This window comes from Mesoplodon bidens (genome assembly GCF_964165515.1).
Source record: "Mesoplodon bidens genome assembly, chromosome: 1".
NCBI lineage: Eukaryota > Metazoa > Chordata > Mammalia > Artiodactyla > Ziphiidae > Mesoplodon > Mesoplodon bidens.
Window position 1 is genome coordinate 69,374,380 of NC_138176.1, and position 23,890 is coordinate 69,398,269.

Consider the following 23,890-nt stretch of genomic DNA (forward strand, 5'->3'; position numbering starts at 1 on the left):
AATCAACCTGCCTAAAATTATTAACATTTTTGTTTCTAATCAAATGTTAAACTTTATGGAAAGTTCAAATGAAATTTTCTGGAGATGCATTTTCCATTTCAGACCACTAGGGACCAAGGAGTGTCTTCCATTCCCAAATCGGTAACTTCACGGTTAAGAGAATGAACGTTGCAAACACTAGCAATGTACTCCCTTCTCCCGAACAGAACCAAATTCATTATCTGTGAAACAGCTGAGAAGATCCAAACACTGTACAGAGAAAAAAGGATGATCAAATGAAATGTTTAAAAGATGAAAGTAATTCAAATGGTATAACTCTTTAATCATCATCTACTTTGAAAAACTTCCCACTTTCCCTTTCCCCAAGACAGAGTTATTAAACACTAAAACTGAAAAACAATACTAAGACCATGGTTTTCTACCTCAGGGGTGGGAGAAACTACAATACCACACTGCCACAGAAAATAAAGCCTGCCTAATACAATTTACTGTTGCTGATCACAGCAGCTTATTGCTAAGTCAGGCATAATACTGAAATTAGGATCAGTGAGCCAGGCCAAAATATCTATACAAGAATATCATTTACAGAGAGTTAGCTTATGATGCAGTAAGTAAGAATGGTAAAATGAAACAGCATTTTCTGCTTATATCTGGTATTATTAATTCTGGTCAGAGAGAACTATTCAAAATATTTACAACACTCCTTCACAGCAAAATACTGGAAGAGAATTGGAATGAAATAATACAAAGCTCTGAAACAAGCTAACTGATAGAAACCTTAACAGACATGTTCTACTGCTTTTCAGAATCTTACGCTAAAATGGATGGCTCTTTCTAGAGTAACATATCATGCTAAACTTATATAGTATTTTTGCACGTAGCTCAGAGTTCCCAACTCCTTCCGAAAGAGTACTGTTAATTAGCATTGCAAACTTCTAGGAGAATATGGCAATGATTCAATTAAATCTGCTAAGACATCGAACACAGAAATTTGCTCTCCTTCCTCCCACACACAAAATGTAATATAATAATTCTAAAACAGCGAGCTGGAGAACAAAAGTTGAACACCTGAAATGCATACTTGTCAAATTCTTTCATATAAAAGCACTTTTTTATAAGAAGAAAATTTTTGGCTTCTAAATCAAACTTTAAGAAAGAGGACATTTAGGGCTTCCCTGGTGGCGCAGTGGTTGAGGGTCCGCCTGCCGATGCAGGGGACACGTGTTCGTGCCCCGGTCCGGGAGGATCCCACATGCCGCGGAGCAGCTGGGCCCGTGAGCCATGGCCGCTGGGCCTGTGCGTCCCGAGCCTGGGCTCCGCAACGGGAGAGGCCACAGCAGTGAGAGGCCCACGTACTGCAAAAAAAAAAAAAAAAAAGAAAAGAAAAAAAAAAAAAAAAAAAGAAAGAGGACATTTAAAAATGATTTACAATATTAGATATAAAGAACAAGTAGTAATGTTTAAATAGTTTGCTATTAAAACTAAATTCATTACTCTTGAGGTTAAATAAAGCTTTGTATGCTAAAGTATGTCATTGTATTTGTTCAGACAGTCTAGCGGGTCTTTGTTTGTGTTTATTGGAAATGCCTTCCAAATACTAGGCCCCAAATCAGAGCTTCCCAAATGGAATCTGCAGAGAAAAAACACTGATTCCAAAAAGAAGACTGTGCAAACAATACACACTTCCAAGATAAATAAATCTACCCAAACCAACTAAACTGTTCTTCCAGGTTAATCAGAGACTCCTGCCTCATAAAATATATCTCTCAGAAAACTTAAGATGTCCACATGTCAGACTTACAGTTAAAATGATCTTCAGAACTAAAAAATTTCATCAGCCCAAACGCAATGAACAATTTACCTAGTCTTGCGAATAGATACGAAGAATCTTTGAAGATGCAAAATATCTTCACCTCATCCTACAAAATCTGACCTGACTCCTCCTCCATTTACCAAAGGCTACCCACCCACCCAATTCACCCCTTCCGCTGCCCTTACTGGACTCTATGTTATTTGCCTAATATGGCAAACCCTGTAAGCAAAAAGAAGAGTTTACTGAATCTCTTTCCTTGAGGTCCCTCACTGACGTTTCTTTGGGCCCACAGCACGGGGGTATGGGCCGATCTGCATGGCTGGCTCTACACACACATCGTGAAGCTTTTACAATTGACCACACAAACACAATACCACAATGTAGGTCAACTTGTGCACTGAGATGCCAACGTGAAACTTATATAGAAGTAAACTACAGACATAAATCTAAAAGGGTAGAATTCCACTCAGTGATCCTAAAATTATTTCAAGGAATCAATCTCCAAGAATGCATCATGAAATCAGAAGAGCCCAGTTAAGCTTTAAGACCGGGGGGGTGGGGAAAGATGAAGAAAGAAAGAAAATGAAAGACTTTAGAAGAGGCAGCAAAGGTTTCACCAATCATTATATCATTGAGAGGGCTCAAACTACAGATGAAGTTAGAATACAGAAGATTGTAGAAAGGGCATTTAAAATTATTAACTGATCAAAAATTTGTAGTTGTCATTTAAAAAAATACAACTTAGCAATTCAGTTCAGAAAGAAGAATATCCCCAGAAACATACACATCTGTTTAATATTACAAGCCAACTGTCAACATCCTAAGTGAAGTTTTAATTTAATATTTTTTCTTTCTTGATGTTTTACCTTTAATCAATGCCTCATGAGAGTATCAGCTTTCTATAAGAAACTGTTAAATATAAAGAAATGTTATTGTAGCATGTTTATAAAATCATAGTTCGAGAACTTTTTATTTTTCCAAAGCCTGACCACAACTTAATTATCTGCAGGACATTCCAGGCTCACAATTGCAAGCTCCAGTTCCCAAGCAATTTTAAACAATATCTACTGTACAGGACAGAGGGTACACAACAGACCGCAACATGGTTATATTTCCAAAAGTCAGCATTAGGCCCTTTAGACATGGTTTTTATTTTCATTAAACAATATTTGTTTCCTCACTAATCATTAAATGGTTTTCATCACTATTCCCTGTTTTCCTTTCACATGTCAGTTGTTAGCATCAGTGTTTGTGTTCATAATAAATAAAAAAGTGACCCACCCAGTTATTTAAAAACGAACACACACGATGTCTGATTCAACGAGTGTTAGAGCTTCCATGACAAACTCACACCCTGAATACTGTTCTATTTTAATCTAGACTTTAATGGAGGAACAAACTGTACAATACTCCTTTAAATCAGATTTAAGCTTTGTGCCTGCTTATGTTATTGTGGGCATGTAGATCTAATCAGTGGTTCAAGACACATACTTGGGAAAATGCAAAAGGAAGAAGAAAAGACAGCAAGTTCATATTCCTGACCATAATGGAGAGGAATTGAAAATATTGCCAATTCCTACAGATGGATGAAAAAAGTAGCCTGATTAAAAGTAACATGCCAGAAACTGACCAAAATGCGGGGGAGCAACTGACAGAGCATTCCAGAGCTTTAAGAATGATTCTGGGGAAGAAAATCTTAAAAAAAAAAAAAAAAAAGAGAGAGAGAAGAGAAAGCTGTATGCTGTGAGGTTATTAAGAACAATTTTAAAATATATGAAGTATGGAAGAAACAAAGAAAAGTACATCAAAGTCAGAGGTAAAATTAATAGCCAGTAGAAAAAATAATCCAATAAATAATCCAGAAAATCTTCAGGAAGTCAGACACTTAAACTGTTACACTGGAATCACCAGAGTTTTCAGAAGAATAAATTATTTAAGTCCAAACAAACTAATTTTGGATTTCAGATTAACTGGCCAGTGGATATGTAAGCTCGGAGAGACAGACAGACACACAAATGCAGGGCACATGCATTTACTGGTTTCCATGTTTATTTATCGAACACTTTATAACATTTCCTATGTGCCAAGCACTTTCAAAGCGCTTTGCTCATTTAATCCTCCAAACTTAGGTACTACTTAATTCCCATCCTATAGATCAGGAAATGACGTTAAGTAATTTGCCCAGAAGTCACACACCAGTAGGTAGTAAAGCCCAGAGTCCATGCTCTTAATTAACCACCATGCCACCAACCTCCCAGGTGACACTGCCTTTATCAAGATGAGAAGAGGTCTATTATCTGGAGGGACCCAGATGCCTAACTCCTCCACAGCCTCCTTCTCCTTCTCCTCTACCAGCCTCTCAAATGTTGCCATTCCCCATTCCCAGGCCCTCTTTTCTTCTCATTTGAAATTCCCCTTGGGTAACCTCACTCCTTCCTCAAGGCTTCAACCTCCACCTATACTCCGATGTCTCCCTATCTATGTCTCTGGCTCAGAAACCTTTCCTGAGGTCTACTTCTGTATCTACCACGGCCTGATAAACCCACGGCCCTTGGGTGGGTGTTCAACAGGCACCTCAAATAACCACAAAGATGAACTCATCTTGAACTGAACCAGACTCATCTAGTCACCCACAACTGAAACCTTGAATTCATCTAGAACAATTGATTTTCATCTCCTACATCTAACAAGTCCCAAATCCTGTCAATATATCTTAAATCTGTCCTCTGTCTCTATGGTCCCTGGCTCAGTTCTCTGGGTCTTCACTCAGACTTCATTACTGCAACAGTCAATGGATCCTCCTCCTCACTGCCAGTCCTTCTCACCTCCACTGAGTTTACCAATGGCCAGCAGAATGATCTTTCTAAAATCCATACCTGATCCTGCCAGTTCCCTGCTGAAAACGTTTTATGGTTCACCATGGCTTTGAGGATAATGACCTTCCTTCCCCAATCTAGGGAAATCCCTTCTACTCTTCAAGGCTTAGCTCTCCTGTGAAGCCCTCCCTGCTTCAAGCCCCTCCCACTGAGTTCTTCACTTCTACCTCTGTGTCCGTATATACTTTGATAACAGCACTTATTACAACATGCTTTAACTATCTGCCTATTAGTCTGTCTTTTCACTAGACTATGAGTTTCTCCTGGTCAGGGATATTGCCTCACTCATGTTTGTACACCCAATACCTAGTTGCATGCCTGGCATACTCTATCCAGAGTCTTCCATGAAGAATGAGTGAGTGAGTGACTGAGTGAGTGACTGAGTGAAGAATTCATTTGCAGAGATACCCTCAGTCCAAAGCAATATCAATAATCTGTCTAAGGCAGAATGAAGAAGCACAATTTTGAGTGTAACGTACATCTATTGTTGGCCACCCCCATCCATTGCCCTCCTCCTGGGAATAGCTCCCCAAATTTCCTTTGGAAATCATTCCCTATTCTCAGCCATGTGTGACACTGCTCTATTTGCAGAGCTGGGTCCCAAGCAGACCTCTGGAGACGGGTTTAAGGAGAGGCATCTGCCTCAGTTCCAGGATGCCGGTGGGTACTCCGAGGAAAGCACCTCTCTCTTCCTCTGGATGGGGTAGTATGGAAAGTAAGGTCTGCACGTGCTGCAGCTCTACAGCTACCACGAAGCAGAGCTTGGAGGTACCTTAAGGGAGATGCTAATACCACGAAGGCAGATCGTAGGGAGTGAGAAAAAAGGCTTTTGGTGACACTGTTTTGTCCCCTGGGTCCAGCCGTGCTGGAGGTTAAAGTCCTATTACTAGACTTTTCAGTGACATAAATCAATAAATTCCCTTAATCGTTTACGCTAATTTACATTGGGTCTCTGTAACTTGTAATTGTAAGACTCCTGATACAGCAAGTTAGTGTTCTGTGGGAAGAAAATCAAGCTACTCATTTGAAGAAATGCACAGAAAAAGGAAACAAAACAAGGAGAGGGTGAGAGTAGACCACAAGTTAAATCCGACAGGCAACAGGTAAAAAAGGTTAACAGGATACTCCAAAACACAAATGAGAAGGAGATTCAAGATGCCTTCCTTTCCAGACAGCATTAATCAGGCCTTTATAGGGGTATTCTATGGTACATTTATGAAAAGAATAAAGTTTTATAAAGAGCTAGAAAAAGAAATTAAAAAAATAACTAACACTTCTTTCTGAAAAGGCCTTTATGAGAAAAAGAAAGGGCTTTGGGATAATTTAATCTGGAGAAAGCAAGTCCTAGAGGCAATTTAACTTGTTGAAGGGTTATTTATAAGGAGGTGACTAAACAGCTGTTCTCCAATTTCACAGGGAAAAGAATAAGAGGAAATTGATTTATATTTCAGTATGAAGCTGAAGGCAGGCAAAAGGAAGAAGTGCTCGAGGGAGAACTGTTAATGGTGAAAAAAAGCTAAATGAGAAACTGGATTTTTATGGCTTTTAGAAGTTGGAAAATCACCCATGTTGATTCTTTTAGCTTTGGGTCAAACTAGTAAACAAATATTTGAGAATGCCTTCTGTTTATTTAGTCACATACCATGTACTGAATCGCCACTATGGACCAGGCGCGGGGCTGGGCACGGGGAAGGGAAACATGAGTAAGACGTGGTGACTGTCCTGTCTAACGGCTGCAGCACTAGCTACCAAAGCCAGTGAGGGAAATATTTAAAAAACATCAAATCACTCTCACCCTTTCCTTTTCTATCTCCCATGCTCAAAGATAAATAATATAGTTTGGAAGACAACAGCACTTGGAAAGCTAAGCAACAATGCAATCATTAAATAACAACATGTGAGTGCCTATCTCTTTGTTAGATGGGATACTGCTTGATTCATAAATCACTGAACAAAGCCAATCAGACCTTCAAAAAGTAATAATAATAACACCACCAAACAATAATGCAAAGGCTGTCATAAGCCACACACAGTTGCTGGCTTAATGAGTAATACAGACAGCAAATGCTTTGAATTCAGAAGAGATTAAACTTCCACCCTTTAAGGATGGGTAGAATTTGAGTAAGTGAAGGGGAGCAAGCTGTCCAGGCAAGAGAAATAGCAAGAGCCAAACAAGGAGACAAGAAAGCAGAGGAGGTTTGTGAAAAGAGCAGCTTGGTTAAAGCTGGTAGGATGATCCAGGGAAGTGTGGGATGTAATACTGGAAAAGTGGGTAGGGCTAGCTTTATAAAGACCATTGAAGACCAGCCAAATAACAGAATTCACTGTGTGAGGAATGGGCAGTGCCGAATATTTCTGAGCAAAGGAACATAAGGAAAGCAGCATTTTTGGCACAGTGGCTTGGCTCTGAGCAGGGGGTGGGGGCGGGGAGTGCTCAGTGCTGTTTCATCAACTCAGGCTCAAGATGGTGAGGGATGAGCCCACATGGTAGCAGTGGGCCGGATGAGAAAGAGAGGAGCACAGGGCACAGATTAATTTCACAAATACGTGCTGAACTCTGTACTTCGTCTGTGCTGTGATGGGGAGTGGGACACAGTCCCTGTTCTCTTGGGCCTGAGAACTCACTGGACAGGGGAGGCCAGCAAAAGGGAAACTGAGACAAGTGCAGGAATGGTGGTCAGCGTGGCTGAGTGGCCGGTAGGCTCTGATTCCCAGAACTGTATTTACATGAGCTGAACAAAATCAAATAGTCAAAATATAAACAGAAAAACCAATCCTCCCAAAGTATCACCTGATGTGTATCATGGGAGATGCTGATTTTTACTGCCAGTTGAGTCATGGAAAAGTATAGAAGCAAATATGCCTGTACTGACTGAATTGTACCAAGCAATGAATACAAAAAAGACTTTATAAAAGAGAGAAGGTCTTTTTCAGGACTGAAATGTTTCCAGATTTCATCCTTTGACATAACTGAGATATATTCACAGATTTCTCACTTACCTACAGATAAGTATTTAGACGCCTTCAGAAAATTCATCACCTTTCCTTGATATCTCTCCTTTTTTTCTTCCTTCCCTTAATTTAATTTTGATTTAACTTCCTCTTGTCACTGCTTGCTTGCAAATCACGGTCTCTATGTCTGGAGTCAATTAGGGCTATAAAGTACCTCACCACGCCTTCATCTGGGGACCCATTTATATATATTTTCTTATTTCAAGAGGTAGAGCTAAAAGCCCGTAACTCCAAAAGCTTCCAATCAACCATCACATTCTATTCTTTGGAAAAGTATGCTTCTCTCCGCAGTTACGAAGACAACATCAAACTATATTTTGCAAGACTATTTCCTCTCCACCTGTAAAAAGATGAATTGTGCTTTGGGAATTCATTTGCAAAAAATGGCTTGAGTGTGTGTAATACATGCTTAATAGCAATAACATTAAAAAAATCTTTCTACCATTTAAAATTAAATGTAATTTCCTTATTACTTTAATGGAATCCTTTGGAGTTGAAGTATTTAACTAGTCCCTTTCACATCAAGTATTCATTATATAATTCCCTTTTAATATTAGGTATATTAGGTATGTAAACCATCCACTGACAGAATAAAAACACACACTTTCACTGAAACAAAAACAGGAGAAAGACAAGGCAGCCTGCTTCAGAATCTGATAATGGGTTACAGATTCCATTCCAGTTCAGATTTATAGTCAAAATGCCACAAGACCATTTACCACCTCTAACCCTTCAGGTCGTATTTGGAAGAAAAGTATGAACTGCCACATCACTAACAGAAAATCTGTTTGAGCCTAAAATTCTTGACATTTCCCTATTGTAAAGTTGAGGGAGAGACAGAGAGAAACGTATCACCTTTAAAAGCCACCTTAAATAAAAAGGCAAAGATGAACTGTCCAAAGTGCTATCCACGGGGAGGAATTCCCTTTGTCACTATCTTTCAGGGTCACCCCTGAGTGGGGCTACAGTACAACCCTGTCTATTGATGGCTGGTACCAGCCTATTGGCTAAAGCCATCCTAACCCATGGGATGCCTGACATACACAGGTAAAAACTTCTAGGGCTGGTGGGAAGACATGTAATCTAAGTAATAGATTGTGGATGCAAAGCCCTTACCCAGTTCCCAAACCAACTCCTGCCTCTTCCAGCCCTCCAGTCTCCTGCTGGAGCCTCAAACTGGCTGCACCCAATCAGAAGCCAGAGAACAAGGACACCCAGTCACGCACTCCATAAAGATCGGCCCCCTGACGCAGGAGCAGAGTGGAAAGGATAGCGAGTAGATCTGTAGGGGCCAAGGGGTCATACCTGGCACACCCCATTACCTACTTTTCACACTCCTTCCAGTTAAACTGAGCTTTCCTCAGATTTTACCATCCTGTGCTTTCCCACTCCTAGAGCCTCTGCCATGTGTTCAGTCCTGCATCTCCTCTCTCCATTCCACATGTGGAAAATCTGGGAGGCCCACCTAAATGTCACCTCTTCCATGAAGCCTCCCCTCAACCTTACCCCGAAGTAATCTCTCTGCTATCTAAATTATCAAAGTTCCTCTTGTGAAAACTTCTATAATTATGACTATGTCTTATGAGTTTACTTATCACTACCTGACACAAGTATTTTTGAATCTGTTTACTTGTTTACTATAAGTTTCCCATTAGAATATACTCTCCATGAAAGCAGAGATTTTGGTCTGTCTTACCTTTGCTCTATCCCCAGGGTCAAAAACAGTACATAGCATATAGCAGATGCTCAATAAATATTTGTTGAATGAATGAATGCCTTCTTCTAGATTGTTAGCATATTAACGACCAAAATGAAAGTCTCATTCATCTTTCCAGCCCAAAGAGCAATCTAAGTGCCTTCCTTATACTTATGGGCAGATCCTCAAAAAATATAAGCTGATAATAAAGTAGTTGCCATTTAATGAGTATCTCTAATGTACCAGATACGATGCTGGCAGCTTTACATGAAATATCTCATTCAGTCCTCACAACAACCCTAAAGGGTAGTACGGCAGAGCTGTGCCTTCAGGATGAAGGCCCTCATTCCCCCAACATCCAGAAGAATTGCCTGCTGATGGCTCACAGCTGAGTCTCTCTCAGGCACTGTCCTCAGCAGAAGGAAGCTATGTCACCCAACTCGAAGGCCTTTCCCTGGTGAAGCCCTCTTCTGATGACTGACCAATGTTTTTAAAGGCCTGGCCCCTTGCCTCACCTGAGCAATTCTGAAAAATCATCTCAGCTCGAGTTCTCCATGGGACTGAACTGTTGAATGAACAAATAAATAACAAACTAGTGTCCCAATGACAGAAAAGGGAATTATACTTTTTCAGATGGATATAATGTATAAATTGGGTCTCCTTCCTTCTCAATGATTTTACTAAAACTACAACCCTTGTTCCATTTTCCCAAAAACATACCTCAACACTACCTCTAAAAAATACACAGTTACTAGTAATTGTTGACTAAATAAAGAGTTTGATTTGGAGGCAGCTGTATTTCCCCAAAAGCTAGTCAGGCATTTTCAAATACCTGTGATTTATGTAGCAAAATATGCTCCTAAAGACAGTAGATAATATGACAACATGCCAAGGAGAAAATCACCAGAGATCTGACCTGTGCCATACAAAGTGAAGTCCAGCTCCAAAGTCCCAGGACAGCACTCAGCATGCACATACCCCTGCATCCACAGAACCTGGAGAGGTGGCAGGTGATCCCAGGAATACGGCACAAGCTCATCAATGTTACATCATCTTGGGCAGGGCACCTTGGTTTCTTCATGAGTAAAGGAACCTACCTTGCAAGGATAGTCAACCAAATTACAAAGCTTTTAGCAGAGTGCCAGGTAGAGTAGGTGCTCTACGAGTGGCAGCTATTATTATCGTTTATTATTTTTTAGAATGACAACCAGAAAGCTAAGACATCAATGAAACATTTGTGGATGATTTTCTTGTACAGGTTAAGAAAGTCTGAATTGAAAATCCAGCTGAGTTACAGGAAAATTACTCCCTTTACAAAAGATTTACCACAGACTTCCTTTAAAGAGGGGCCCCCTCCGTTGTACATTTAACATATAATTAGATACTGCTTATTCATGACATTTTTCCAATCAAAAGATATTAATTCTTCTCCATTCCTCCCACAGCAAATAAAAACTCATCTGCCTAGAGTTTTACTTATTCTGTTTTGCTTCTCATTTCAAGAGTAATATGTGTTCATTAGAGAAATTCAGGAAGATAGAAGCAGAAAAATAAATCACCCATAGTCTCATCAGCCAGAAATAGCCATTGTTAGCATTTTACATACACTAAAATGTAGGCCAGAACCCACTGGCCTAGTCAGCCAGTTTCCTTCTAATCATCGTGTCCATGCCTAGAGTTTTTTGATTTTGTATATACAGTTTTAACTGTATCTGGTTTTGGTAGTATTTTAATTAATTTATTTACTTACTTACTTACTTATTGATTGATTGATTGATTGGATTGGATTGCGGTACGCGGGCCTCTCACCGCTTTGGCCTCTCCCGCTGCAGAGCACGGGCTCCGGATGCGCAGGCCCAGCGGCCATGGCCCACGGGCCCAGCCGCATGTGGGATCCTCCCGGACTGGGGCACGAAGCCACATCCCCTGCATCGGCAGGCGGACTCCCAACCACTGCGCCACCAGGGAAGCCCGGTAGTATTTTTTTTTTTTTTCTTTTTGCGGTATGCGGGCCTCTCACTCCTGTGGCCTCTCCCGCTGCGGAGCACAGGCTCCGGATGCGCAGGCCCAGCGGCCATGGCTCACGGGCCCAGCCGCTCCGCGGCATATGGGATCCTCCCAGACCGGGGCACGAACCCGTATCCCCTGCATCGGCAGGCGGACTCTCAACCACTGCGCCACCAGGGAGGCCCAACCGGTAGTATTTTTTAATATGAGCAATTCTTCTCATGTCATGACAAACTCTTCAGTATGCCATATTTACCTAATAATTTCTTGTACTTGGGAATAATGCTATAGTGTCTCTATGTAAAGTACTTGTGATAGCTGCTATCATCAAAATCAACACCATTAAGATTACTGCTGCTAATTTTTAAACTCAGAAAGACCTCCCACTTCCAGAAGATAGGTCAATATTTCACATACATTTTCATTTTCTTCAGTTTTGCTTTTACAATTAAATCTTTAGTCCATGTAAAAATTTACTTTAATGTGTGTACAGTAAAAGACAAGGACCTAAAAAAAAAAAAAAAAAAAAGCCTTTTTTTCCAAAGTGCTAACCAATTATCCCCAAATCACTGAATAAACCTTCTTTTTCTTACTGATTTACAATACCTCCCTAAACAAGAGTTACACACACATACACACCTGGCCTAACAGGCTTCACTGATTGATCCATATATGCATATATTATTTTTTGGCTTTAAAATGTTTTAATATTTGGTAAGGCTAGTACACCCACCCCAACACACACACTCTTCCACTTTTCTTCAAAAATTAATTAGCTATTTTCACTCATCTTCTTTTCTAGATAAATTTCAGAACTACTTTCTGCCGGAATTTGGAATAAAGCTGCACTAAATCTACAAATTAATTTAGGAATAACTGATGTCTTTCTAACACTTCTTCCCTTCCACATACACAATATGTATTTCTATTTATTCAAGTTTTCTATATCTCTCTACAAAACTGGGAAGTCTTCTTCAAATGAGGCATTTACATTTCTTATTAAGGTTATTTCTAGAAATGCTTTTTGTTACTACTGTAATGATTTCATTAGATTTTAAGTGGTCATTAATTAGATTTGGATGGCCACTGATTTTTGTACACTTATTTTGTACAAAAGCTCAGGAGGCCTTCTATAATCTGCAGACCATAAAGTACCTCCCAAGTTTGTTTCACGCCACTGACAAAGAAGAACCCACTGGCCGAGTCAGCCAGTTTCCTTACTGTCACTGAAATACATCCTGCTCAGGCTCACCACCTACCCAATTTTACTTCCTCTTCAAGGCTCTGCTCCCACGTAAAAGTTTTCCTGACTAGCCTGCTCCCAATTATCACCTACCCCTTTCTATTCTCCTGCAGCACCGAAATAAGTTCTCGTACATTTAACACTTTCCCCAAAGTTAGGAATAATTTTCTTTTTATCAAATTAGGGCATCCAATTTTTTATATTTGCGAAAAGATTCAACAGAAAGCAAGTAAAGTGAATTTATACACATTTTGCCTTTTATCTTAAGAGATTATAAATCTGAAACAAATTTGGTAAAAAATGTACTGTTTGTTTAAAATAGTGATAAACTGAAAGCAGCCTAAATATCTTTCAACAGAGGTTCAGGTGAATAAGTTATGTAATATATATATTTTTTAGGTAAGAGATTTTTATTCTGTAATATTATTTTTAATGGTTATGCAGCCAAATAAATTGATGACAAGAATACGTATTGATATAGAAAAATGTTCACAATATGTTATTAAGTGAAAAAGCCAAGACAAGACAAAAAAAAAAAAGAGGGGCTAGAAAACAGCATTGTAGAAAAATTGTTTTTAATAGGAAAAATGTCTGAAAAAATATATACAAAAATTAAAACAGTGGCTATTTCTGGCCAGTAGTCCTATATGTGAACTTCACTTTCTTTTTTATTCTGTTTAATGAGCAATTACTGTTTTTATAATCAGATTTTAAAATTAGTCAACTTCAAAAACATGCCCCACTGATAACAGCCTATTATAAGAGTACATAATCACTATTAAATCAAATATACTTGTGGAAACATACCGAACAACAACTTTGAAAAACAAAATCATTTTTTTTTATCTAGGTGAAAAATTCTGAGTACATAGGAACTCGGGGGAAGTATCATAAGGCGCTGGGGCAGTTACTACTGCAAAAAGCATTTTAAAATATATTCTGAGACTTTCAGAAAAAAGAGTACTGAATCAAGGAACCACCCTGTTGAAAAGGTCCTTAACGATTATCTAGTCAAAGCTCCTCATTAAACAAGAAAAATGAAAAAAAAAAAAAGCAAACGAAAAACAAAAACAGAGGTTAGGTGAGTTCTCCAAGATCATACAGTTTATTATTGGCATAGTCCAAAAGTATTTATAATTCAAAACTTATGCTTTTTAATTCCTTTCTCAATTTCTCCCAGTCAAGATATGCTGCAGTCTGTCATTTCTACTTAGACTATAAAAGACAAATGTTGATTTTACTACGGTTTTCTTATCATCTGTCCAAAAAGTGAACAGGAATGTATACGATATTGTAAAATGAAAAGACTCACTTCTCTTGATTAAATATAGCTTCAGAGCTCCATAAGAAATTTTGACAAATAGGCATTATGTTAGACTCTAACAAGTAGGAGAAGGCAAGTTCTAGTATTTACAGACTTTGAGAACCTGAAAGTCAGGAAGAAAAAAGTACTACCGAGTTTAAAATTACAACTGTGCTGCAAACTTTTCATATGTGAGTTATATCATATATGAGTTCATTCAACACATCATACTTTTCACTTCTCTGGTTTATTCACTTTCTCTTAGAGGGTTAGGAAGGGGCCTCTTTTTAAGTCAATTTTAAACTTAATATGTTTTAAGCACAACAAGTTTTTCACAACACAAGCCATAATTAACCATTGTAAACGTCACTGATACTTTGCCCACCAGAGGGAGCCCATATAGATTTTCACATAACAAGAAACCTCAAACATCAAGTTTGTATGAATTCTAGAATCATATTATTCATAATATAATCAATATTGTAAAATCACTTGATAATATTATATTTCTATCCCCCAAAATAGAGAAAAATTAATTGAGATCAGGTATGTAAAGCCCTCAACAGAGTTCCTGACCTATAGCAGAAGCTCAAAAATAACTTGACTTTCCAAAATTTAGATCCTCCTGAGTATTAGTTATGGCACTGAAAGAAAATAATCTGGTATTCTAACTTGTACACGAGTTGGTGTGAGCTCAGTTGATATCGCCCTGATAGATGGTTCTATTCCTGGTATGTTGACAAACCTGGTTCTCAAGCCTGCAAGATAGTATCAGACGATGGACAGGAAGAGTTCATTAAAAATGTCATCCTGAGAGGACCTGTTTTGGCAGCCCTATCCTTAGTAGGTGATACACTGAACTATTGGCTACCTGCCAACTAGAAACTGAGAAAAGAGGGAACTCTTTGACCCATTCCAGATTTTTCTTGGAATGAAGGAGAAAGTCAATTGACTATCCCTGAGAACCATGCTTCTACAGTATGTGATACAATCATTACCACCAAGATGACTTTCTTTCAAGAATAAAGAATGCACAATTGAGAATAAAAGTCTGTATAAGAACCTGGTGTCTAAATGGCCCTACTGAGTATCCCCATCTGCAGTCTGGTGTGGATGACTTGCCTTGTAGCTCTCATCATAATAAGGCCCAGCCCAGTGTTCGCTGGATTTGTGAGGTGGTTGGCTGGGTATATGAACTACGTGTCTATTTTAAAGACTCAATCATCTCCAAGATCTAAATATGACAAACCTAGAGGACCCCACTGGGTTCCAGCTATGCTCTCCAATCCAGATTTACCAAGAAGCACTGCCATTGGGGAGTTACCCACCACTTGCTGTCTTAATAAAACTCTAATGTCTGTTGGGCCCCGTGAATCTATTCTCCACTGTTTAGAACTGAGAAAGGGAAGGCATGATTAATTGGCATCCTACTCAAACTTTGAAGAAAATGTTATTGTGATATCTATCACTATGAAACTTGCCAACTAGAAAGCTGGGAATTATTCTACCTCTCCCTCTTTCTAACCCCACCAATGGCTACATTTTTTAAAAATCCACCTCCTAAATATCTACTTCATCCATCCACTCCTCTGTCACTAGCTCATCAGCTCTCACCTGGATTACTGCAATAGCCTCCCAATTAGCTCCTCTATGTCAGTCGTGTTACACTCCAAACCCATCTGCAATATTGATTATTTTAAAAGACAAATATGAACTTTTCAGGCCTCTGCTCACATAGCTTAGAGCATAAAGTCCAAACTCCTCAGCACTACTGACAATGCTCTCACCCAAGGTCTGGTCAACTTCTCCTCTAAAGAGCCAAACAGGAAATACTTCAGACTTTGCCAGCCTTTGCCAGTTACAACTCTACCACTATAGCACGAAAGCATCCATAGCCTACATGGAAACAAATGACCGTGGTCGCATTCCACTGAAACCTCATTTACAAAAATTGGCAGCGGCTGGATTTGGCCTATGGGCCAAAGTTGGCTGACCCCTGCTCTAACCTAATCCAGCACAGCCTCATCTCCCGCCTCTTTGCCCCTCACCCAGGCCTCCTCCAGAAAAGGGCTCCAATCACTCCAGCCTTGCCTCTGCTCCCCCCAGTCAACCTGCTGTTGTACACCGGTGCCTTTGCTAATTCTTCTCCCTCTGCCAGGAATGCGATTTAACTCCCTTCCTTTGTCTGATTCTCATCCTTCAAGGTCCAGTTTGATTTTCTACTGATTCTCCCTCATGGAGCTTTAGTTATCCTTTATTTCTATTTTCAAAGAGCCGGGACATTTGTCTCATAGTTTTTTGTGTCCTCACAATGACTGACACCTATCAAGAGTCCAATGCTTACAGGACGTGGAATAAATCAATTAGTATTGAATAAATATAATTTCAAAAGCTACAGTCTTCATAAATCTGGAAAATTTCAGGAGTGCAGTCCATACAAAGGGCTCACTATTTATATCATGGAAAGTCACTAGCACTGAGTTCTGCTTACAGTACACACTCGGTTATTATGATCCATAAAAATACAGCACCATGAAGTTAAAAGAAGACTTGGAGAACATTAATGGCCTGAGAAACTGTGTCTCTCTGAGCCCTATGGCTGGTTCCAAAGGGGCTTCTCAAGGAGAAGGGGGAATGGCGGTAGAGGGGCAAGCTGGCTAATGAAACTCTCTCTTCCCAGCCCCCTCATCCCAGCCTTAGCAAAAGCTGCTCCTTATTTCATTTGCAAAAAGAACTCTCCATTAAATTTTTTTTTAATCTATATGATTCAACAGACCCACGCTCTGTTTGAATCCTACATCCTAAACCTACACTGTTTCCTGATCTATACCTGTCTGTGTGGGCCTGTCTCCAGCTTCTCACTGACCCTTGGCCCCTGTTGCCTGATACTGCTTCTTTGAACCACGCTCCCTCAACTGAAACCCAGTTTAAGTAGAATTATACTCAATCCTTGGATAAAGTCTATTTCCAGCTACTATGGATAATAATCCAGGTGGTCCCAGCTTAACCTTTGGCTCCAAACACTGGCACACAAGTTCAACACTACAACTCAGAAGAAAATCGAGGAGGACCTGGGGAATCAATGCTAAGCATTACGGTTGTCACTTCTACCTGAGTTGTTGTATTATTTATGGGTCTGCTTCTCCACTTGACTATAAACTCCTAAATCTTACTAATAAAATAAAAGCTACTATTTATTCAAGGTTTATTCCAGATACTGGATTAAGTGTACATATATACTGTATAATATTAAGGAATCATGTTAGGATCACACATTTCTAGAATTGGAAGGAGGCTTGGACAGAGATCAACCAGCTCCAAAATTAGAAGCAAAGTGACACAGTAGATAACACTCATTCTTTAATTCAAGAAACATTTACTGAGAACCTATCCTGCATTCTAGAACCTAAACAGTCTTTGTTTTCATGAAGTATATAGTCTAGTGGATAAACAACAAGTCAATGGATACATGATATGTTAGATAATGACAGGAATAAAGCGGAGTAAAGAACAGAAAAAGGATGCTACTTTATACAGGGCAGTGGAGGAAGGGCTCACTGAAACAACAATGAGCAGAGGCCTAAAGATCAAACCACATGGAATCTGGGAGAAAAGTGTTCCAGGTCGAGGTAACAACAAGCGCAAAGGTCCTGAGGTAGGAATGTGCCTGGTGCATGTGAGGAAAGTAAGGAGGCTAGGGCAGCTGGAGTAGAGTAAGAGGAAGGTGAGAGGAGGGGAGCTCAAGGAAGGCAGCAGGGACCAGACCATCTGGCTTTGGGTTGCTGTAAGAAGTCTGAATTTAAGCCAGGAACTAAAGATAATTAACTCATTAAAAAAAAAAAAGTAAATGACACTTGGCTTTCATAAAAGCAATGTATAATAAACAAAGAAAAATTCATCTGCATGCCTAATCTGAAAATAGAATTCCCAACAACACAGAGTCGCTGTTTATCTTATAAACGAGACATCTTTGTTTTACAAGAAATCGCTACAGTTATAGTCTAAGCTGTCGGTTTTACCAACGTGGACACTGAGGTGCAGAAAGATTAGGTGGTCTGTCCACTTCATGGCTGAACTTGGTCTAGAGCACAGGTTCCCTGATGTTCTGTTCACTGGCTCCTGTTGCCCCTGCATACTCAGTTTGGCTACTTAGAGGCGTCTTGGTTTACTGTGTATTGCTTCTCCTGGACTCTGTAACCTTTATAAATTAGTAAGAAAATGAAAGAGCTGCCCCTATGAGGCACCTCCAGACACATTCCCACACCAAAGCCTGTCATACAAACTCCCACAATTCTAGTTTTTTATTCCTCACAGAGTTGAAGACCACCAGGCAGGTAAAGTGAAGACAAGTCAGGCACTGTGCTAGGGAATAGAAGGAACATTTTTGTCGGTTTTGCCTGCCCAGCATCCCTTACTCCCTAGTGTCAGACACAGCACTCCCTTTTCCAAGGTTCTGGTGGGGCAGCAATCACAGCACCCAACCCACCTATTGGAGTGGACATCTGACCTGGCCATGTGAAGAACCTTATCCCTCTGAGGCCATAACGAAGGCTCAGGACCCAAGCAGAACCAACTAGAGTCCTTTCCTGGGGTTTTATGGATAAGACCTAGAGAAAGAAGCTCCTTCCTGTTTCCCAGTTATACAAGCCAACACATTCCTATTTTGCTCAGGTTAGTTTAAATTAGGTTACCCTTACTAGCAATCAAAAGAATTCACACTCATGCAAGCACTTGCACACCTTTTCTCATTTCATCTGCATAACCACCTTATAAGGTTGCTATTATTCACTCCATTTTAGGAGTGAGGAAACTGAGGTTAAGTAACTTGCCCAAGTTCATGCAGTAAGTAAAAGGCATTCAAATTCAGGTCTTTATGCTCCAAATCTTATTCAGTATGCAATTATGAATTCAGTATTAACTCAGGAAGAAGAAACTCAGCTGAAGAATTTTTGGTTTAAAATTATAGTGGAAATGTATGTATGGGGCAGGGTGGGAAATAAGCAACATTAAACTGGAGTCAAAGGACCTGGCTTCTTCCTCTGGCTCTGTCCTTTGACCTCATCTATTATGACTCTGGGCAAGACATTTCACTTACCTGAGTGTTAGTTTTCCCACCTATAAAATGAAAAGACTGAACAACATGAACTTAAGATCCTTTTAAGTACTAAAAGAAAAAAGTCCATGGTTCTGCTTCAGGCATACAGACTCTATTTTTACTATATGTTATGTAGGATATCAGCAAATTTCAACTTGAATGTCAGGTCCAACAATAGGTAATGGTTGCCTGGGGCACAAAGTTGCAAAGGATTCTGAGCAACACAGATGTACTGGGAAATTAACAATGGCTTCCATGGTCCCAGGGAGGGAGAAAGAGCAATAGCTGCATGCTTGCCACACATATGCCATCGCTGATAGCTTCACCTTGACAGAGGAGTGTCACTGCCTCCACTACCGATGCTATTAGTACCTACACTGGATTTTCAGATTGCCTCATGAACTTACTTGGCTCCCCTTTGCAAGGAAAGAATGAAAGTACAAGAAAGCAAAGTGGTGTAGGGAATAAAGTTTTGTGCCACTGATGAAAATACATCTAAATGGCCTACACAGGGTTAGGGTAGGAGGGTGAAGGGGAACAATAATAATCATTATGGCTGTTTACGATATATACAAAGTCTCATAAGATCCTAATAATCAGCTTACCAGTCAAGTAGGGTATTATCATGCCCATTTTATAGAAAAGGGAAATGAGACTCGGGTAACAGGACTTACCCAAGTCACCCACATCTAAGAAGCAGAACCCAGATTGAAATCTAAGTCTTCTAAATCCAAGACCCAGTTTCTACTCCCAAGGTCCCCATTAATCCCACAGCCCAAATGAGTTAACTAATCAAGCTCCCATTGCAAACTGGCATAGTTATCACTGTTAGGAGTTGTTCAGCTATGAAAAGTTCCTCCCCCCCCGCCCCAAATCTGAAATGGCATTACTAATTTGTTTGTAATTTAACGGGTAGACACACATTGAGTATAAATAAACTGAGCATAAAGTTACCCATCTCCACACCTTTGTGCATACTCTTCTCTTAACCTGAGATGCCCTTCTCCACCCTATCTGCACTGGAACCAACTACTCTTCTTTCAAGATTTGTTTCAGGCATCATCGCCTCTGTAAAGCCTTTCTTGGCCCTGACGCATAATTGAACACCCTCTCCTTTGTGTCCTACACAACATTTTCAAGGCGTTGTGGCACTTCTTCTGGTAATATGTCTGTCTCCCCCACCATTCCTTTTAAATCGCGTTATTCTAACACAATGCCGGTCAGAAGGTAGGCGCTTAATGTATGCTTATTGATGGACTGAATATATTCATCTGGACCAATTTCCCTTCCGAGGCTTGAATAGCCTCTGCAAACTGCCACTCACTAATTCATGCATACATATATTAAAAAATAACTGAGTGTCTAAAAAGTACCAGGCACTGCACTGTGTATCAAACAGAAGTGGATTTACCATGAAGTTTGAGCATCAGGGCCCCTCCCTTGCACCCCTCCAAAGCTCTGAACCTTTTTTTTTGTGACTTTGTATTTTTATTTCTTAAAGAGGACAGACAGAACTGTATAAGCTTCAAGCTCCACAAAAACTAGATCCACCCTGGTGCCAAGGATCCAAAAGTGAACCTGGCAAACTTTATCTCTCCCCTTACAGAGTTTCCTGTGTAGTGGGGAAGGAGACAACCATTTGTTCATTCATTGATCCAACAAACATTTACTAAGCAATGCTATGAGTCAGGCTTCAGGGATTCTGAAGTGAAGCCAACACTGTTACTGCCTTGAAGGAGTAGGTCCCTGCTCTCCCGAACGAAAGCCTGCTGTGTTCAAGGGCAGAAAGTAGTTTAGATGGCTGTAATAGAGAGTGGTTGTGAAAGATTATCCTAAACCAGTCTCAAGACAGACCGGTCCCTGGCATGAACCCTGACCTAATTCAGGAGGCAAGGAGAAGGGACAGGTCGGCAGAACGCGATCTTGGATCTCAGTGCGGGGCGGGGGAGGGGAGGTGGCTGAAACAAGTAAACAGAAGAGATAAATACACTGTGACTGTAGTCAGTGCTGCGACAGGAAAGCAAAGGACGGTGGGGGAAGCTTCGCCTGCGTTCAGGTCTGCAGTGACGGCAAGCTCATTACCTCACAAAGCAGCCCATGTACGTTGCAGACATAGTTCCGAGCTCCCCAACATGCGTCCCCATTCCTCGACCTAAGGCTGTTCCTTTCCAAAGACAGCCGTCGGCTCTCTGGGACCAACTCTCCTGCCCCCCCTTGACACCACCTTCTCCAGGCGCTTCCCTCACCCACTGCTTACGGGACAGAGTCCGGTTTGGGGTCTGGGGTCCCTGACGCGGGTCCGCCCCCCTCACCAGCCCGCCGTTTCCATAGCAACCAGCTCACCACTTCGCGCGCCCGGCTGGAGAAGTCGCCCTTAGGCCGGGGGCTCCGGCGGAACAGCTCGTCGCGGCTGCCCTCGACCCCGCCGCCCACCGCCACTCCCAGGGCTTTGTTGCGCGTCTTCACGGTCTTGACGCTGGCCCGGAACAGCAGTGTGATGTCCACCGCCATGGCGACCCACACCCACGGCCCCCACCAGGCCCGCCCACGTCAGCAGCCGGCGACCGCGGCGCGACCTGGGCAGCTGGAGGACCGTTCCGTTTCCGCACGCCTCCGCCCACCAACGACGACACGAGAAGAAAGGTTCCGGCCCGCCCGGGGCTACCGCGGCGAGAGGAGAAAGGTTCCGGCCTCCGCCGGCGCGCGTGCCCATCCCCTCGGCGACCCGGACCCAGCGACGCTCACACCCGCGCCCGTTTCTCCTCCCGGCAAACTTTGGCGGGCTTGGCCGCGCGGGGAGGTCCCGGAGTCCCGAGCCCTCGCGAGCTCGCTTAGAGCGTGTAGGCCCCGGGACCGAGGGGATCGGGAAGCCGGAAGGCTGGCTCCATTCTCTTGGCTCCCTGTTGCGCGGGTTGCGAGGGGACAGGAAGCGACCCAGCCTGACCCAGACCTCATGAACCCACCTTGTGCGGGACCGAAGCACGTGGGCGGTGACCACCTGGGTGCAGTAAGTGCTAGGGCAGAGCAGGTGTGCACGGCACAGAGCTAGAGGCCAGAGGCCTTTCTTTTCCAACCGTCACCCACCTGATCTGTAGAATGAGGCCAGCACCTTCCTCAGTGTTACTGTGATAGTTAAGCGAGATAACACGTGCGAAGTGTTTTGGCGTTGCTTGGCTCCTAGAGACCAATGAAAGTTAGTTACCGTTGTTAATAATAACATTATTGTTAACATTCTTGTTATTAATTATGGTGGGGAAAGAGAAGGCATCACACTGTAGAGAAGGCAGATTTGAAGAAACACTAGGAACTTATCAGATCGAGACAAGGACGGAAGAGTTTCACTGGTTTCTGTTCTTCCTCGTGTATGGTTTTTAAATATACCATCTTAAGTCATAGTTATTTAAGTCGACTGAAAGTTAGCCAGTGAATTCTTTCTACATTTTGGTTCGAGGTTCAGATCTAATTCAAGATCTCTTTGATTTCATCATTTGTTTTCTTTTTTTCTAAAGAGGATGCACAACTAGAATATGTATTAAAATGTGGTTGTCAAAGAGTGGTAGGCAAAATAAAAAATTATTTTCATATCACGATGTTACTTATCTTTTCACTCTTATTCTCTCATAAGTTGTGCACAATTGGGTTTCCCAGAGGCTGGGTGACTTGTGATATTGCAAAACACTGAATGCAAAACAGCTGCCTTCTATTAGGTCAAACTTTAAAAAGATTTGCAAAAATGTAAAACAGTGCCATTCTCACTAAGTTGTTTTGGAAATGCTTTTTTTCACAAAAATATACCACTTATGTTAATATGTAATGGGTTTATCTTTACTTTTAACTGAATGAATATTTTAAAATTTTAAAATTTTTTTCATTTTTTAATACAGTAAATATCCATAGCTAAAACCCATATAAACAAAAGCTGTTTTAGGGCCCTCAATAATTTTTAAGAGTGTAAGGGAGTTCTGAGACCAAAAATTTGACGCCCGCTGTGTTAAATATGTTTATCAGAAATAGATGTTAAGAAAGTACATAGGTACCTGGAAGGAAGAAGGAAAATGGTATTTAAAACCCACACTGTAGCCACTTCAGCCTTCCCTTATGAGGAAAATAAATTTTCATAAGCTTTCTTCCATCAACAGAGTAAGGGAGAGAGAATGAGACAGAAATTACTAAATCTCTGCCAATGATTCTGCCTTGCATAAGTGGCCCTTTGTCTTATCAAGACATTAATGAGTCTTCAGCTTATGTGAAGGTAAGTCTGGGGCAGAGTAGAAGGAGAGTTAAATCACCCTGCATAATAAAATGAACGGGACTGAATTAAGGGTAAGAGGGAGGAACCAGAACCCAGGGAAGGGGCCAGGAAAGGAGATAGTAGCTCACTGGGTAGGGTTTTTGAGTGGGAGGGGGCTGAGTTACACCAAAGCTTCAGTGAGTAGTGTGTTTGGTGCGGTTGGGTTTTTTGGGTAAAAAGTTTGGGAGAAAGGTCTAAATTTTCTGTCTGCTTCTGCAAAGAGCAAAGAAGATTATGGAGATGAGACCCATGTGAGCTCAAAACATCAGGCTCTAAAACGACAAGTGACCACAAGCACCTAAAACTCCTAGAAAAGTTACAAAGATCTTGAGGAGGCCCTTGGATGTCCCACAGACCATGGGATATGAGCTGTTGCATTTTTATTATTTTGTTTTACTCTTCGAACCTCAAAGAGCAAGGTCACTTCAGTTGACCATGGACTAACAGGAAACCCCAGAAAGCTGAGAGGGGATGTGGATAAAAAGGAAGAATAGAAGCATGGTGGGACTGTATTACAAACTTCCAAGTTTGAAGTGGTACATAAACTACATTTC

At 41.0% G+C, this 23,890-nt stretch overlaps 1 protein-coding gene across 1 annotated transcript in view; it reads right to left on the reverse strand.

Annotated features, from left to right (window-relative positions):
* The window catches only part of STX18 (syntaxin 18), a 119,577-nt gene extending 97,940 nt beyond the window's left edge, over window positions 1-21,637 (reverse strand). Inside the window, exon 1 of the mRNA XM_081240565.1 lies at window positions 21,389-21,637. Within this exon, the coding sequence (XP_081096691.1) occupies window positions 21,389-21,556 (168 nt within the window). The 5' untranslated portion in view covers window positions 21,557-21,637. The remainder of the gene's footprint in view (window positions 1-21,388) is intronic.
* Between the last annotated feature and the right edge of the window lie 2,253 nt (window positions 21,638-23,890).